The 15,061-nt window shown below is 47.0% G+C and overlaps 1 protein-coding gene across 2 annotated transcripts; it reads right to left on the bottom strand.

Moving 5' to 3' along the window:
- Positions 1–408: 408 nt before the first annotated feature.
- LOC135546176 (tapasin-related protein-like) lies at positions 409–10,672 on the bottom strand. Of its 2 annotated transcripts, none has more exons than XM_064974383.1 (8): positions 10,645–10,672; positions 9,954–10,139; positions 9,571–9,846; positions 6,100–6,429; positions 5,492–5,827; positions 4,651–4,752; positions 4,484–4,500; positions 409–2,883 (listed from the first exon to the last, which is right to left on the bottom strand). In XM_064974383.1, exons 3-8 carry the CDS (start codon positions 9,830–9,832, stop codon positions 2,869–2,871), a joined length of 1,062 nt encoding a protein of 353 aa, XP_064830455.1. In that variant the 5' UTR covers positions 9,833–9,846; positions 9,954–10,139; positions 10,645–10,672; the 3' UTR covers positions 409–2,868. The 2 variants fall into 2 exon arrangements, with proteins under 2 accessions (XP_064830455.1, XP_064830454.1); XM_064974382.1 differs by lacking the exon at positions 10,645–10,672 and adding an exon at positions 10,321–10,637.
- Positions 10,673–15,061: the final 4,389 nt, after the last annotated feature.

The raw sequence follows: 15,061 nt of genomic DNA, 5'->3' as shown, positions 1-15,061 counted from the left end.
CGCTAATAGCGTTTCAAACGTCACTCGCTCTAAGACTTGGAGTAGTTGTTCCCCTTGCTCTGCAAGGGCTGTGGATTTTGTGGAGCGATGGGGAACGATGCTTTGAGGGTGGCTGTTGTCTATGTGTTCCTGGTTCGAGCCAAGGAAGGTGCGAGGAGAGGGACGGAAGCTATACTGTTACACTGGCAATACTAAAGTGCCTATAAGAACATCCAATAGTCAAAGATATATGAAATACAAAATGGTAGAGAAAAATAGTCCTATAAATACTAACTACAAACTAAAACCTCTTACCTTAGAATATTGAAGTCTCATGTTAAAAGGAACAACCAGCTTTCTTATGTTCTCATGTTCGGTGTAACGCTCAATGAGTGAGTGTGTGTGGAGTCAGGCGCAGAGAGCAAAGGATGCGGGAAAATACATGCTTTAATGTCCGTAATCAAAAGATCAAAAAGTATTTACCCAACACAGGCGAAACTATAAAACAAAGAGGACCCTGATGGTAAAACCCCAACACAAAATACTAACACCTCTCACAATACAGTAGAACAAGCCCGCACAAACAGAAGCGGGCTAAACCAACTTAAATAACCCCACCCAAACAAGGAAAAAGGTGAAACCAATTAGACAAAAACAAACGAACACAGAACAAAGGATCGGTGGCAGCTAGTAGACAGGCGACGGCGACCGCCACCTGAACCGAGTCAACATCGGTACTATTCGTGACATTCGGAGCAAGGAACTTCAATGTTAGCCTTTTTACATGGCACATATTGCACTTTTACTTTCTTCTCCAACACTTTGTTTTTGCATTATTTAAACCAAATTGAACATGTTTCATTATTTATGAGGCTAAATTGATTTTTATTGATGTATTATATTAAGTTGAAATGACTGTTCATTCAGTATTGTTGTAATTGTCATTACAAATATATATATATTTTAAATCGGACGATTAAATCGGTATTGGCGTTGAATGTTTTTTTTTATTTTTTTTATCATACAATCGGTCGACCTCTAATCTATACAATTGGGTACTTTTTGTACCACTGCTTAACAGGTGCATGCTTGTCAACAATTGGCATTAATAATTTTTGCAAATAAACTAGCTACACCTACATTCTTTTTTTACGATCCCTTTGATGAAGTAGTATCTCCAAAACTCATCTGGGAACATTTACTGAAGGGAAGTTATTCGATGGAGCCCTTCCGAGGGACTAAATATGTAACCAACAACAATAGTTGACTATAATAGACCTAGACCACAACCAATCCTGACCCTAGTATGACCCCAGATTGTGCATCATCATAGTTTACAGGAAGCAGATGCTCAGTTAGAACTACCCGTGGGTCTACTCGGTATATCTTTGAGCCCCCAGATCCCATTACAGCCCTTTCCACTGGTGGAGCTCTGAGCTGGGCTGTGTGGCGGAGCAGAGCCCTGGCCCTCAGCTGACTCCTGACCCAACAGGCACACAGCTTTACACTGGCTCTGCTCTGTGATGATAGCCTCTCCAGAGCCACACTTCTCCCCACGTGCCAACATTAGTGCCCAAAGGTATGGCTTGGGGGGAATGTACCAAGTGCCCTTTGGGAACAGCTGCCATTCCAGAGTGAAGTGTTTATGGTAAAGTTAACTATGTAGAAACAGAGATGGGGCTTTGGCACAGTATTTCTCCATATGTAGGGTACTAAAGACTTAACCAAGATTACGCCAAAGCCTCTGGAAACAGATTGGCTTTCAGCAGAAGACAGTGTCAAACTACATATTTTCAAAGTGTGCGTGTGTGTGTGTGTGGGGGGGGGGGTGTCTCCATTTTTACTAATGCTCTCAGCTGTAAGAACATTTAGTTTGGCGACTTTGGGTCTTTTGAGCATGCCTCTATACTGTTTAAATGGCAGACACCAGTGCCCGCCATAACCCCTGTATAGGCCACTAAAGCACTGCCACACTTTTTACTGATTTCTCTGAACTATTGTCTAGTGTCCTTGAGAACTATAATCAATTCATTATGTTGGGTGACTTAAATTTTCATGGTTGACAAAGAGAATGTATGCATCTTTTGGGCTCTAGGGACATTATCCAACATGTTTTTGGGCCCACCCATAACTGCAGCCATACTCTGGACCTGATTATTACGAAGGGGCTTTCTATTGAACTCTCAATACCTAGGACCAAGACACATGGAAAGGCAGCTTTTAGCTATTATGCCCCCAGCCACTGGAATTGCCTGCCAGAGAACCTCAGGGAGGCAAAAACTGTGGTCATATTTTAAAGAGCTCTTAAAAGACACCTTTTTAGCTATGCTTTTCCTTAGAGTGCTTTTTAGTCATTCAGCTTGTTATTCTTTGGTTTTCATCCTCTTTACACTTGTGTAGTAATTATTTCAGGTTTGTTTTCTCCCTGTGAAGCACATTGTGTTGCATTCCATGTCTGAAATGTGCTGATTGGATTTGACATCACACTCTGACCTGTTAACTTAGTAGAAACCTCTAGAGCGAAAACAGTAAATGCAACAGCAATTATTAAATACAAATAAATAATAAACATTTATATTCACAATCTCATCCGTACCCTTGCTTTTCAATTTTAAACAAATCAATTTCCTAGTGCATATTTTTCATAGCATACATTATCATGCATTTTTATAAAATAAAATAATTATTCCATGTCAAGTATTTTTATAGGAAAATTAAGCTACCTTCCACAATCTCATCGTAGAGCAGTACTATGACCTTGTGGGATAGTCTCTCTCTAAACTGTGTGTACTTTTATAATAGGAGATTCAGGGGAAACATTAACTCCAAAATAAACCATCTGATGGAGAAGTCCAGAGATGAAGAGAAGGACCATTCTGGATTGTTCTCTCAGTAGGGCTTGTGCTGAACAGGAGAGATACAGTACACACACAATGAGCAGCGAAGTCTCTCACAAACACCCACACGTATACAGTCATGTAGGGTTGTCAAGATACCAGTATACTACAACACCTGATTTTCAAAAAGGAAAACAAAAGCAGACTAAATGCTATGGTCCTTTAAATTAAAAAAAAAATACAGTATGTCAAATGTTATGTGCTATAGCTTGGAAAAGAAACGTGATTCTGGGTGACAATATAAGGCTGCTTGTTTACAACAGTAGGACTGTTTTCCTCAGGAAATGGAGTCAGCTTCATGTTTTGTTTCCTTGCCAAGATACCTCTCAGTATCGCAACGCTGGTATCGTGATAACCCTACAGTCATGCTACACACACACACACACAACCAAACCCTTAATATACTGCTCAGTTTACACACTGCCCCCCATCCCACCTTCTCCAGTACATGTGTAAATATTGGACTACACAGTGCCTTGGGTAAGTATACACACCCTTTGACTTTATCCACATTTTCTTATAGTTACAGCCTTAATCAAAAAGGTATCTAATAAAACCAATTGCTCGGCAATCTACACACAATAGCACCAAAGCGAAAACAGGTTTTACATTTATCTTTATTTAAGGAAGTCACTCCTCAGTAAAAAGGCACATGACAGCCCGTTTGGAGTTTTCCAAAAGGCATCTGAAGACTCTCAGACCATGAGAAACAAGATTCTCTGATCTGATGAAACCAAGATTGAACTCTTTGCCCTGAATGCCAAGTGTCTCGTCTGGAGGAAACCTGGCACCATCCCTACGGTGAAGCATGCTGGTGGCAGCATCATGCTGTGGGGATGGTTTTCAGCAGCAGTGACCCGGGAGACAAGTCAGGATCGAGGCAAAGATAAACAGAGCAAAGTACAGAGATCCTTGATGCAAACTTGCTCCAGAGCGCTCAGGACCTTAGACTGGGGCAAAGGTTCACCTTCCAACAGGACAACAACCCTAAGCATAGACAAGACAACGCAGGAGTGGCTTCGGTACAAGTCTCTGAATGTCCCCCGAACTAACATCTCTGGAGAGACCTGAAAAATCGCTGTGCAGCAACGCTCCCCATCCTACATGATAGTGCTTTAGACGATCTGCAGAGAATGGAAGAAACTCTCCAAATACAGGTCTGCCAAGCTTGTACCGTCATACCCAAGACCACTCGAGGCTGTAATCACTGCTAAAGGTGCAAAGTACTAAGTAAATTGTCTGAATACTTATGTAAATGTGATATTTTTTTATATTTTTTATGAATTTGCAACAATGTCTAAACCCGTTTTGATTTGTCATTATGGGGTATTGTGTGTAGATTGAGGGGCAACAATTATTTTACCAATTTTAGAATAAGGCTTTAATGTAACAAGATGTGAAAAGTCAAGGGGTCTGAATACTTTCCAAATGCACTGTATATTTTGCCTTCCTGTATTATACTTATGCTACAATGTTTTCTGTTCTACTGCCATTTACTTTGTTCGTATGCTTATATTTTATTATTTCTTATTGTAGAGAAAGAATCTGCAAGTAAGCATTTCGTTGGATGACGTATACCATGCGTAAAGTATGAAGATGGTACCAACCTGATTAGCTTTTCTTGCTGTAAAAGAAAAACATTCAAAAGGTTCAAAATGTGTCCTAGCAAGCAAACAATAATTAGCAATATCTCAATTGGGTGACCTCATTAACAAGCTTAACCTGGCAATGACTGAAGGTAAAGGACAGAGTGTGGTGAACCTGAGACGCTCACCTGAGCTCAGGCGGGGTAGCATCACAAACAAAATGGCCACCATGACCAAGATGGATCCAAAGCCAAAGAACAACCACAGCGCAGCGTTCCAACTGTCATACTCTGATAAAACATAACATCCAAAGTTTCAGTCAATGCAGTTTTTTGTAGCATGTTCCTCTCATAGCATAATACAGTATATTCTGAAGGTACTGGGGCTGCCATCTAGTGGCCATGAATTGGTACTGCATACAGTGTCGTACGTTTGGATTAATATCCTGTGAAGACTATATACATTGAGTGTTGGAAGCATTAAGAACACCTGCTCTTTCCATGACATTGACTGACAAGGTGAATCCAGGTGAAAGCTGTGATTCCTTATTGATTTCACTTGTTAAATCCACTTCAAATTAGTGTAGATGAAGGGGAGGAGACAGGATAAAGAAGGATTTTTAATGGCTTGACATGGCTTGTGTGTTTGCCATTCGGAGGGTGAACGGGAAAGACAAAATATTGAAGTGCCATTGAACATAGTATGTAGTAGGTGCCAGGCGCACCGGTTTGTGTCAAGAACTGCAACGCTGCTGGGTTTTTCACACTCAGTTTCCCGTATGCATCTAAAATGGTCCACCACCCATAAGACATCCAGGCAACTTGACACAATGTGGGAGGGGTGGGTCAACCATTACAAAGGTGTTCTTAATGTTTGGTATACTCAGTGTATATAAAATATATAAAATATGCTTCTGTAAATCTGCAGAAATGTGTATGAACGCATACTGTATCACTGTACGTAATCAGACTGCTTTTTAATCAAGGGTATAAGGTTTAAAACTCCATGAGAAGTTCCTAAAACACCAACCTGTGACAATGAGGGTGAAGCTTTTGCGGATGGGCATGCGCAGGGAGCTGTGAGACACCCTGCAGAAGTACTTGGAGCCTGAGTCATGCAGGGAAGCGTGGAGCAGGAAGAAGGCCGACAGAGAGTAGGTCCCGTCCTGGTGGTGGCGGTGGCTGGAGTACAGGACAGTGACCAGCTTCTCTGGTAGGAGGCCTCCGCCTCCACCACTGGACTCCCTGAACCACTCCATCTCCACATCCAGGGGGTAGTAGCCCTCTGCCTCACACACCACCTTCTGCTCCCCCCTGTCCACCAGGGAGATGGTAGCGTCCACGTTCAAGGACACGCGAGGCGGCTCTGAGGGACGATGTCAGAAATGACTGGCATTACAATGAGGATGTTGGCGGTATTTACAAGATGATAACAATGGCAGTCAATGACACCTTTAACTGGCTATATTATGGCTATCATGGCATAGAGATGGACAAATTCATAAAAGTGTATACCATATCAGGAAGTGATAATAAAAGTCATTTGCTTATTCGTTCAATGAGCAAATGATGGCGCAAAGCTTCAACAATGAAATGTGTCTCCATCAAGTCCTGTGACCCCTAACCCCTCCACCTTACCCATGATGTGCAGAGTGATGTCATGGCTACCAAACAGCGGAGGCACTGAGACAAGGCAGACATACGTCCCCTCGCTGCTCTGCTTGGTGAGGGGGAGCGTCAAGGATGCGTTGCCCCTACCGATGGCGTTAAGCGGAACTCCGCTCCCCTTTGTCTGGCCCGAGCGGCTGGAGTGGCTGAAGAGCGTGGTGCGTTCGCCGTGTCGTTGCAAACGCCATTCCACTGTCAGGTCAGCTGCCTTGTGGTCTACGTCAAACTGACAATGCAGGCTCTGTTGCTTCACTAGGCCCACCCGCACAGAGGGAGAGCGGGTGAGGACTAGCATCACAGCTACACACAGGTCACAGTCAAGGCAGGGCAGGAAGGGGGTGCAGAGGAAGGAGAAATTTAGAAGGAGATTATAGCTAGGGTCTCATTCTGATGCGTCTGACAGACATACAATACAGTATATGTGACTCAGACTTTCAGGAGAGAGAAGTATTGGACAATTGACCTAACATTCATTTTTACTCATACATAGATATACAAATGCCTAAATTAAATAAAACAAGGATATAAAAGGAATAACTGACAATACAGTACCAGTCAAAAGTTTAGATACACCTACTCATTCAAGGATCCCTTTATTTGGACTGTTTTCTACATTGTAAAATAACAGTAAACACATCCAAACTATGACATAACATATGGAATCACGTAGTAACCAAAAAAAGTGTATATTTTATATTTGAGATTCTTCAAAGTACCCACCCTTTGCCTTGATGACAGTTTTGAACACTATTGGCATTCTCTCAACCAGCTTCATGAGGTAGTCACCTGGAATACATTTCAATTAACAGGTGTGCCTTGTTAAGAGTTAAATGTGGAATTTCTTTCCTTCTTCATGCGTTCAAGCCAATTAGTTGTGTTGTGACAAGGTAGGGGTAGTATACAGAAGATGGTATATGGTCTTTTACCAAATAGGGCTAAGTCCATATTATGGCAAGAACCGTTCAAATAAGCAAAGAGATACGACCGTACAGCACTACTTTAAGACATGAAGGTCAGCCAATACGGAAAATGTTAAACTTTGAAAGTTTCTTCAAGTACAGTCGCAAAAACCATCAAGCGCCATGAAACCGACACTCATGAGGAAACACCACAGGAAAGGAAGACAGAGTTACCTCTGCTGCAGAGGATAAGTTCATTAGAGGTACCAGCCTCAGAAATCGGCAATTAACTGCGCCTCAGATTGCAGCCCAAATAAATGCTTCAGAGTTCAAGTAAAAGAACCATCAACATCAACTGTTCATAGGAGACTGCGTGAAGCAGGCCTTCACGGTTGAATTACTGCAAAGAAACTACTACTAAAGCACACCAATAAGACGAAGAGACTTGCTTGGGACAAGAAACATGAGCAATGGACATTAGACCAGTGGAAATCTGTCCTTTTTGAGATTAGACATTATTGGTTCCAACCGCCGTGTCTTTGGGAGACGCCGAGTAGGTGAACGGATTATCTCTGCATATGTGGTTCCCACATAAAAGCATGGAGGAGACGTGTTATGGTGCTTTGCTGGTGACAGTGACAGTGATTTATTTTGAATTGAAGGCACACATAACCAGCATGGCTACCACAGCATACTGCATCGATACGCCATCACATCTGGTTTGCGCTTAGTGGGACTATCACTTGTTTTTCAATAGGACAATGACCCAACACACACCTTCAGGCTGTGTAAGGGCTATTTAACCAAGAAGGTGAGTGATGGAGTGCTGCATGAGATGACCTGGCCTCCACAATCACCCGACCTCAACCCAATTCAGTTGGTTTGGGATGAGTTGGACCGCAGAGTGAAGGAAAAGACTCCAAGTGCTCAGCATGTGGGAACTCCTTCAAGACTGTAGGAAAAGCATTCCAGGTAACTACCTCATGAAGCTGATTGAGAGAATGCCAAGAGTGTGCAAAGCTGTCATCAAGGCAAAGGGTGGCTTCTGTTAGGTTCTGATTATTAGAGTAAGAACTCGGACACTGAAAGCTCAAACCAAGCTTATTCTTCCTAAAGGATCGAACAGCTGAATCGACGAAAACATTCACACCAGCACTAGTATTTAACCCTTTCTCTTATGTGGCGTCACTTCTTACACATTTGAACAGCCAATGCATCTCTGTTGAGACACAAAACCCTTCAGTGATATTGGTTCTTCCTCACCTCATCTGACGGGACCTCTGCCCCAAAGTACTCACTCCTCCCCAACTCACAGCTGTCATGGTGACAGGTACCAGACTGTCTCTTCTCCTCCAAAGATCCCTGATGGATAACAATAACATATCCTGACATAATGTGAACGTTATACATTACCCACTCTCCCTCAGTGACCTGAATAAGTATATTTCCATTCGCAGAACCCAACACTACTTTGAAGAATATAAAATAGATTTGTTAATCACTTTTTTGGTTACTACATGAGTCCATGTTGTTTTATTTCATAGTTTGTCTTCACTATTATTCTACAATGTAGAAAATAGTAAAAAAAAAAAAAAACCTTGAATGAGTAGGTGTCCAAACTTGACTGGTACTGTATGTTAGACTAGAGCAGCACTTCCCAAGGTGTGTAGATATTTGCCCTAGCACTAACACAGTTGAATCAACTAATCAATGCATCATCAAGTATAGTATCAAAAATAAAATGTGCACCAGGATTGGGAAGCACTGGACTAGAGTACAGCCTACATCTACTGAGAAGTGTCAAACTTATTCCGAGGCTGGCCAAGTATCTGCGGGTTTTGTTTTTTTCCTTTCAATTAAGACCTAGACAACTCAGGGAGGAGAGTTCCTTACTAATTAGCAGTGGTGGGAAAAGTACCCAACTGTCATTCTTGAGTAAAAGTGATGATACCTTAAAATACAAAATGACTCAAGTAAAAGTCACCAAGAAAACTCTAAAAATATTTGGTTTTAAATATACTTAAGTATCAAAAGTATAAATCATTTAAAATTCCTTATATTAAGCAAACCAGATGGCACCATTTTTAAAATGTACTTACAGAAAGCCACAGGCAGACTCAAACATTCAGACTTAATTTACAAACGAATCATGTGTGTTTAGTGAGTCCGCAGATCAGAGGCAGTAGGGTTGACTAGGGATGTTCAGTTGATAAGTGCATGAATTTGACCATTTTCCTGTCCTGCTAAGCATTCAGTACTTTTGGGTGTCAAGGAAAATGTATGGAGTAAAAAGTACAATATTTTCCTAAGGAATGTAGTGAAGTAAAAGTAGACAAAAATATAAAAACAGCAAAGTAGATACCCCAAATAACAACTTAAGTAGTACTTTCAAGTATTTTAACTTAAGTACTTTACACAACTGCTAATTAGTGACCTTAATCAAGTACAAGGGTGGAGAGAAAACCCAGACTCGGCCCTCCGTGGAATGAGTTTGACTTGATCTACTGCATAAGAAAAAGACAGAAGGAAAAGTCTGCATTACTTGAAGTGGTTAGCGCCGCTCTGTCTGCGATGGCGGCCCAGTTGCGGTAGTGTGCCTGGCCAGGTGTGGGCGTTGCAGGGGTGTGTCTGAGGAAGCTGGTGATGATGAATACGCCGTCGGTGTGCCGTATGGTGCAGGTGAACCAGATGTCATACTCCTGGGCTCCTAAACCTGGCCAACGCATCTGGAGGCTCTCTGTGTTGTACCTGCGGATCTCACACTGCAGCTGGTGCTCCACTACTCCTTCGATGTACTTCCTCATGTCCACCTTAGAGCCTGAACACACGGTTTGAAGCGCATCTCTCAGTGTTGAAAACAAAACATTAACCAGTGAAGAATATATAACCAAATCTGACATTTGTTTAGCGGTTTCTCTCATTCACCTGTAACAAGGAAGGTGATCGTATTAGGGTTCAAAGCACTGTCCCCTGGATGGCCAAACTGCAGCCCAGCGTCTCTGTGCTGGTACTCGGTTTCAGCATGTCCCTCATCATTGAACGTTACACTTTCGTCCACCAGCTGACAGGGCAGCCAAGGCACCTGTTCGAAAGACTGGATTCCTGGTACCTCTGTCAAATCGAGGAATACGTAGAATAATCCATATGAGAGTTAAATTTTAAACTTCACATTTAAAAATCAATCATAATTATAGGCTAACAAACATGACGCTGAACGAGCACAACATGCATGAAACCATCAGATTAAAGAAATATGATAGCCAAAAAAAATAAAGGTCATAAAGTAGCCTACCTGCACAGAGAAATAAACAGATAAGAATATTGACGTTTAAACTCATGTTACAAAACGGTCTTCTGGACCTATCTGTCCTTGTGCCACGCAACTCGAAGAGCTTTCACTTTCATTTCAGACAACTGGATGCAAGTGACTAAAACAGAACCTGCTTGTGCAGCTGTCCGTAAGACACGTTAACATTTGATTTTTACAATGGCTTGTATTAGTAAAGTAATAATCAGATATGTGAATGAGGAAGAAAGTGTTAAACACTACTCGGCAAACAATATTAAACCCAAAACATGCGACAGCAACTAAACAACCCTCAATATACATCCATACCATGAGTGGAGCTGTAAAGTTAAAGTACTGTAATGACCTGACTAGATCATAAAGGAACAATTGTCCAGACAGAGGCTTGAGTTTGCGAATTGACGGTTTATTAAACCAACTTTACACAGGCTACTGTTAGGGCCGTAGCACACGCCAAAAAGATAACAGATAACCCATAAGCCAATCGTGACCTTCTCTTGGGCAGCCCAGACGTAAGAGAGAGAATAAAGGTTGAACCTGGTCTTAACTTCCAATGCTCACCCCCCTGCCCAACCCCCCTCCACGCCACTCCGCCAACCACCAGGATGCCCGGCATCAGAACATTCCAGGCATTCCCGTGATTGGCAGATAGCAGGTTGACTGACATGTCGGACCCCGCGAACACCGGGTACTGGTCAGTACAACACAACCACATCCTAGCCTAAGACATAACACACAGCTGTCTGTGCGGGTCGCTACACAGCCCCCCCACCACAAAGTCCCTCGTCCCCGAGGGAACAAACAAAGTCTCTGAAGCGACCCGGAGGTCTCCTTTGCCTGCGTGGCCGTGATGGTCGCAGAGTGCCCCCATGGGAACCAGGGGATGAAGGCAGGGATATGGGGGACAAGGAAGCGGGAACGGGTAATACAGTCCGTGGCTCTGGGGAACCACGCGGTGACACAGGGGGGGAAACAGGGGGAGTGGGCTGTCTGGAGCCTTGTCTGCGGCACCTGAGGGTGGGTGCCTGGAGAATGTCATTGCCAGAGAGGGGAATTGTGGGGGTTCCTGGGGTTTGGGGAAAAGAGGCCCCTCTGTATGGGGCTAACCTGTCCCGGTGCAGTGCCACCTTTCTCCCCCTGGGAGGAAGCTGCACCCGGTACACAACCTCCCCTACCCTCTCCAGGACACTGCAGGGTCCCACCCAGTGACTGTCCAACTTGGGGCATCTGCCTTTTTTCTTAGGGGGCTGTAGACCCAGACCAGCTCCCCAGCCACAAAGTGCCTTCCCCGGGTGTGCACGTCATAGTTCCTTTTCTGCCTCACACCTGCATTCACCAGCTGCTCTCTGGCGAAGGTGTGGGCTGTCTCCAAGCGGTCCTGGAGTCTCCGGGCATACTCCGGCCCCGGAGGAACATGAGGGCTATCCAGGGGCCGACCAAACGCCATCTCCGCAGGGGTGCGGATCTCTCCCCCAGCATGAGGAGGGCAGGCGTGCAGGAGGTGGAGTCTTGGACAGCGGAGCGGCATGCCATGAGGACCATAGGCAGGTGCTTGTCCCAGTCACGCTGGTGTTTGGAAGAGACGATGGCCAGCTGCTGTCCAAGCGTTTTGTTGAAGCGCTCCACAAGGCCATCACTTTGAGGATGGAGAGGAGTAGTGCGGGTCTTGTGCATACCCAGCCTCTCACACATGGTGGCGAACACACGGGACTCAAAGTTTCTGCCTTGGTCGCTGTGGATGGACTCTGCAGCTCCAAACCTGCTGAACATCCCCGCTGTCAGGGCGTCGACGATGGTCTCTGCCTCCTGGTCAGGCAGAGCATAGGCCTCGGGCCATTTTGTGAAATAGTCCATGGCCGTGAGCACCCAGCGGTTTCCACTGTCTGTGGTGGGGAACGGCCCAACTACATCCACTCCCACCCTCTCCATGGGAGCCCCCACTGGGAACTGTTGGAGCTGAGCATGAGAGCGGCCTGGGGGGCCCTTTCTCGCTGTGCAGTTGTCACAGCGGCGACAAAAGTCCTCCACATCCCTCTTGTGCTGCCCCCAGTAGAAGCCCTGACGGAGACGGCGCAGTGTTTTTGTGACCCCAAAGTGTCCAGTCCCCACCCCCCCATGAGTACTCTGGAGCACAGCCTCCCGCAATGCTTTTGGGACCACCACCTGCCACCTCTCCTCTCCCGTAGCTGACTCCTTCCATGCCCGCTGTAGCACGCCATCAGCCAGCCGCAGTCTCTCAAACTTCGACCACAACCCTTTGGTCGCGAGTGAGAGCGCTGTCACCTCTTCCCATGGTGGCCTCACCTGCGCCTCTACCCACTGTAGCACTGGCTGTAGGTCTGTGTCCCGTCCCTGCTGCTGCCGCCATTCAGCCACGTCGACAGTCTGCAGCTCGCAGCAGACAGGCCCGCTCGCCCGACACACTGTGGCACAGACACCCTCCTCTGCCCGCAGCTCTCTCTCCCGTCCCTCTCTCCGTTCACAGTGGCGGCAGCCGTCTGCAGTACAGGGCCGACGGGACATGGCGTCGGCATTGGAGTGGCGTGCCCCTGCCCTGTGCACCACCGTGAAGTCATACGGCTGAAGCTCCTCCAACCAGCGTGCCACCTGCCCCTCTGGCTCTCTGAAAGACATGAGCCACTGGAGAGCAGAGTGGTCAGTCCTTACAGTAAAGGGCAGACCACCCAGGTAGTACTTGAAGTGTTTGACGGAAGCCACAACAGCCAAGAGCTCCCGCCGGGTGACACAGTAGCGGCGCTCATGTTTGTCAAATGTTTTGCTGAAGTACGCCACCACTCTCTCCCCCTCTGGCCCCACCTGGGCCAGCACCCCACCCATGCCCACATTGCTCGCGTCTGTGTCCAGGATAAAGGGCAAGGTGAGGTCAGGGGGGGCGAGCACGGGGGCCTCGATCAGTGCACGTTTGAGGGTGTTGAACGCCTCCTCACACTCCACTGTCCAAGTGAAAGCCTTGTCCTTCGGCAGCAGGCGGTTCAGTGGAGCAGCAACGCTTGAGAAGCCCCGTACAAACCTCCTGTAGTACGAGGCCAGGCCCAGGAAGCTCTTCAGCTGACGCTGGTCGGTGGGGGTGGGCCAGTCTCTGACAGCCCCTACCTTGTCCTCCATGGTGCTGATCCCCTCCTTCCCCACTCGGTGGCCCAAGAAGGACACCTCTCTCCTCATGAAGTGGCACTTCTCGGGGTGGAGCTTCAGACCTGCGGCAGCCACCCTCTCCAGCACACGCCGTAGCGCCTCCAGGGCTGACTGGAAGGAGCTGCCATGGGCCAGGATGTCATCGAGGTATACCAGACACTGCTGTCGGGGGATGCCATCCAGCACCCTGTCCATCAAACGCTCAAAAGTAGCTGGAGCGTTGCACAGGCCAAAGCACAGGACCTTGAACTGCCAGTGTCCTCTGTTAGTGGAGAACGCAGTTTTGGCTCTGGCCTCTGGGGAGAGGGGCACCTGCCAGTAGCCACTTCGGAGGTCTAGTGAGGAGAACCAGGAGGACCCCTAACCAGGTCCAGCGACTCATCGATACGTGGTATGGGGTATGAGTCCTTCCTGGTTACCTCATTCAGCCGCCTGTAGTCCGCACAGAACCTCAGCTTGCCCCCTTCTTCGGAACCATGACGACTGGCGCCGCCCAGGGGCTGTCTGAGGGCTCAATGAAGTCTGCCCGCTGCATCTCCAACACAGCCTTGTCTGCCGCCTCCTGGCGTGCCAGCGGGATACGGCGGGGACGCATCTTGATGGGTCGAGCATCACCTGTGTCGATCTCATGCTGCACCAGATGAGTCTGACCCACCTCTCCCTCACTCAACGCAAAACTGTCTCTGAATTCAAACAGCAACTGCCACAACCGTTCCTGCTGCTCGGGGTCAAGACCAACACAGTTCCTCCCCCATATCTCCCTCACTGCAGACAGTGTCCTCTCCTCTCCCATCTGGGGTAGCTGGGCTGGGGGTTGCGGCCCGGGCTCACAGAGGGCTGTGTCATGGAGGTAGCTGGGGGAATGTAACACACCGCCGTAGGTGACAGGGGGACTGGGGAAAAGTCACACACAGCTGTGGGGGAGGGGGCAGCCATGAGTCTCTGCTGCTTTAACTGTTGGAGTAAAGGGTTTGTTGGGTTGAGTGAATGTGACATTAGGGGGGGCCATGGTGACTTCCATCCCTCCCTGGAAGCTCAGTGTGCCCCTATTTAGGTCTAACTGGCAGCCTGTGCTCCTAAGAAAGTCCAACCCCAGGATACAAGGGTCCTGCACAGCCGCCACCCACACAGGATGACGCACAGTCCTGCCCCCTACTGTCAGAGTCATTATTCCCTTCCCTTTCATGGGTGCCAGCTCACCTGTGACTGTGCGGAGCTGCACAGTTGTAGGCTCACACTGAGTCCAACCTGGCACAATATCTGGCCTCACCAGGGTTACTGTGGACCCAGTGTCCACCAGGGCGGAGCAGGGCACCCCCTCCACAGTGACAGGGACATGACAAAAGTCCCCAACACAGGTCCGGCCCACCACAACAACAGGCTCCATCCGCTTGCCCTCGTCTGCTTCTGGGGGAAGTGGAGCCTTGCTTCCCGTCTGTGCAGGTGGGCTCCTCCTGAAGATGATGGTGGTTGGGATAGAAAGCCAGGGGTCCGCACTACCCGGTCTATGCGGACCCCGAGCCGTTTCCCTGAGCTCTGGGGGGACATGGGGCAATCTCGGCGCAGATGGCCT

The sequence above is a fragment of the Oncorhynchus masou genome, chromosome 9 (assembly GCF_036934945.1).
Source record: "Oncorhynchus masou masou isolate Uvic2021 chromosome 9, UVic_Omas_1.1, whole genome shotgun sequence".
In the NCBI taxonomy this organism is placed as follows: Eukaryota; Metazoa; Chordata; class Actinopteri; order Salmoniformes; family Salmonidae; genus Oncorhynchus; species Oncorhynchus masou.
The sequence above is the reverse complement of the archived record's forward strand: the minus strand, read 5'-3'. Positions and strand labels throughout refer to the sequence as shown.

Bases quoted from the DNA above. Each gene is read 5' to 3' on its own strand.
- LOC135546176 (XM_064974382.1), bottom strand. From the start codon at position 10,366: ATGAGTTTAAACGTCAATATTCTTATCTGTTTATTTCTCTGTGCAG. The intron at 9,847-9,953 runs GTGAATGAGAGA...CCGTGTGTTCAG, and splicing joins GATCACCTTCCTTGTTACAG to GCTCTAAGGTGGACATGAGG. The intron at 5,828-6,099 runs GTAAGGTGGAGG...ATCGTCCCTCAG, and splicing joins CATCACTCTGCACATCATGG to AGCCGCCTCGCGTGTCCTTG.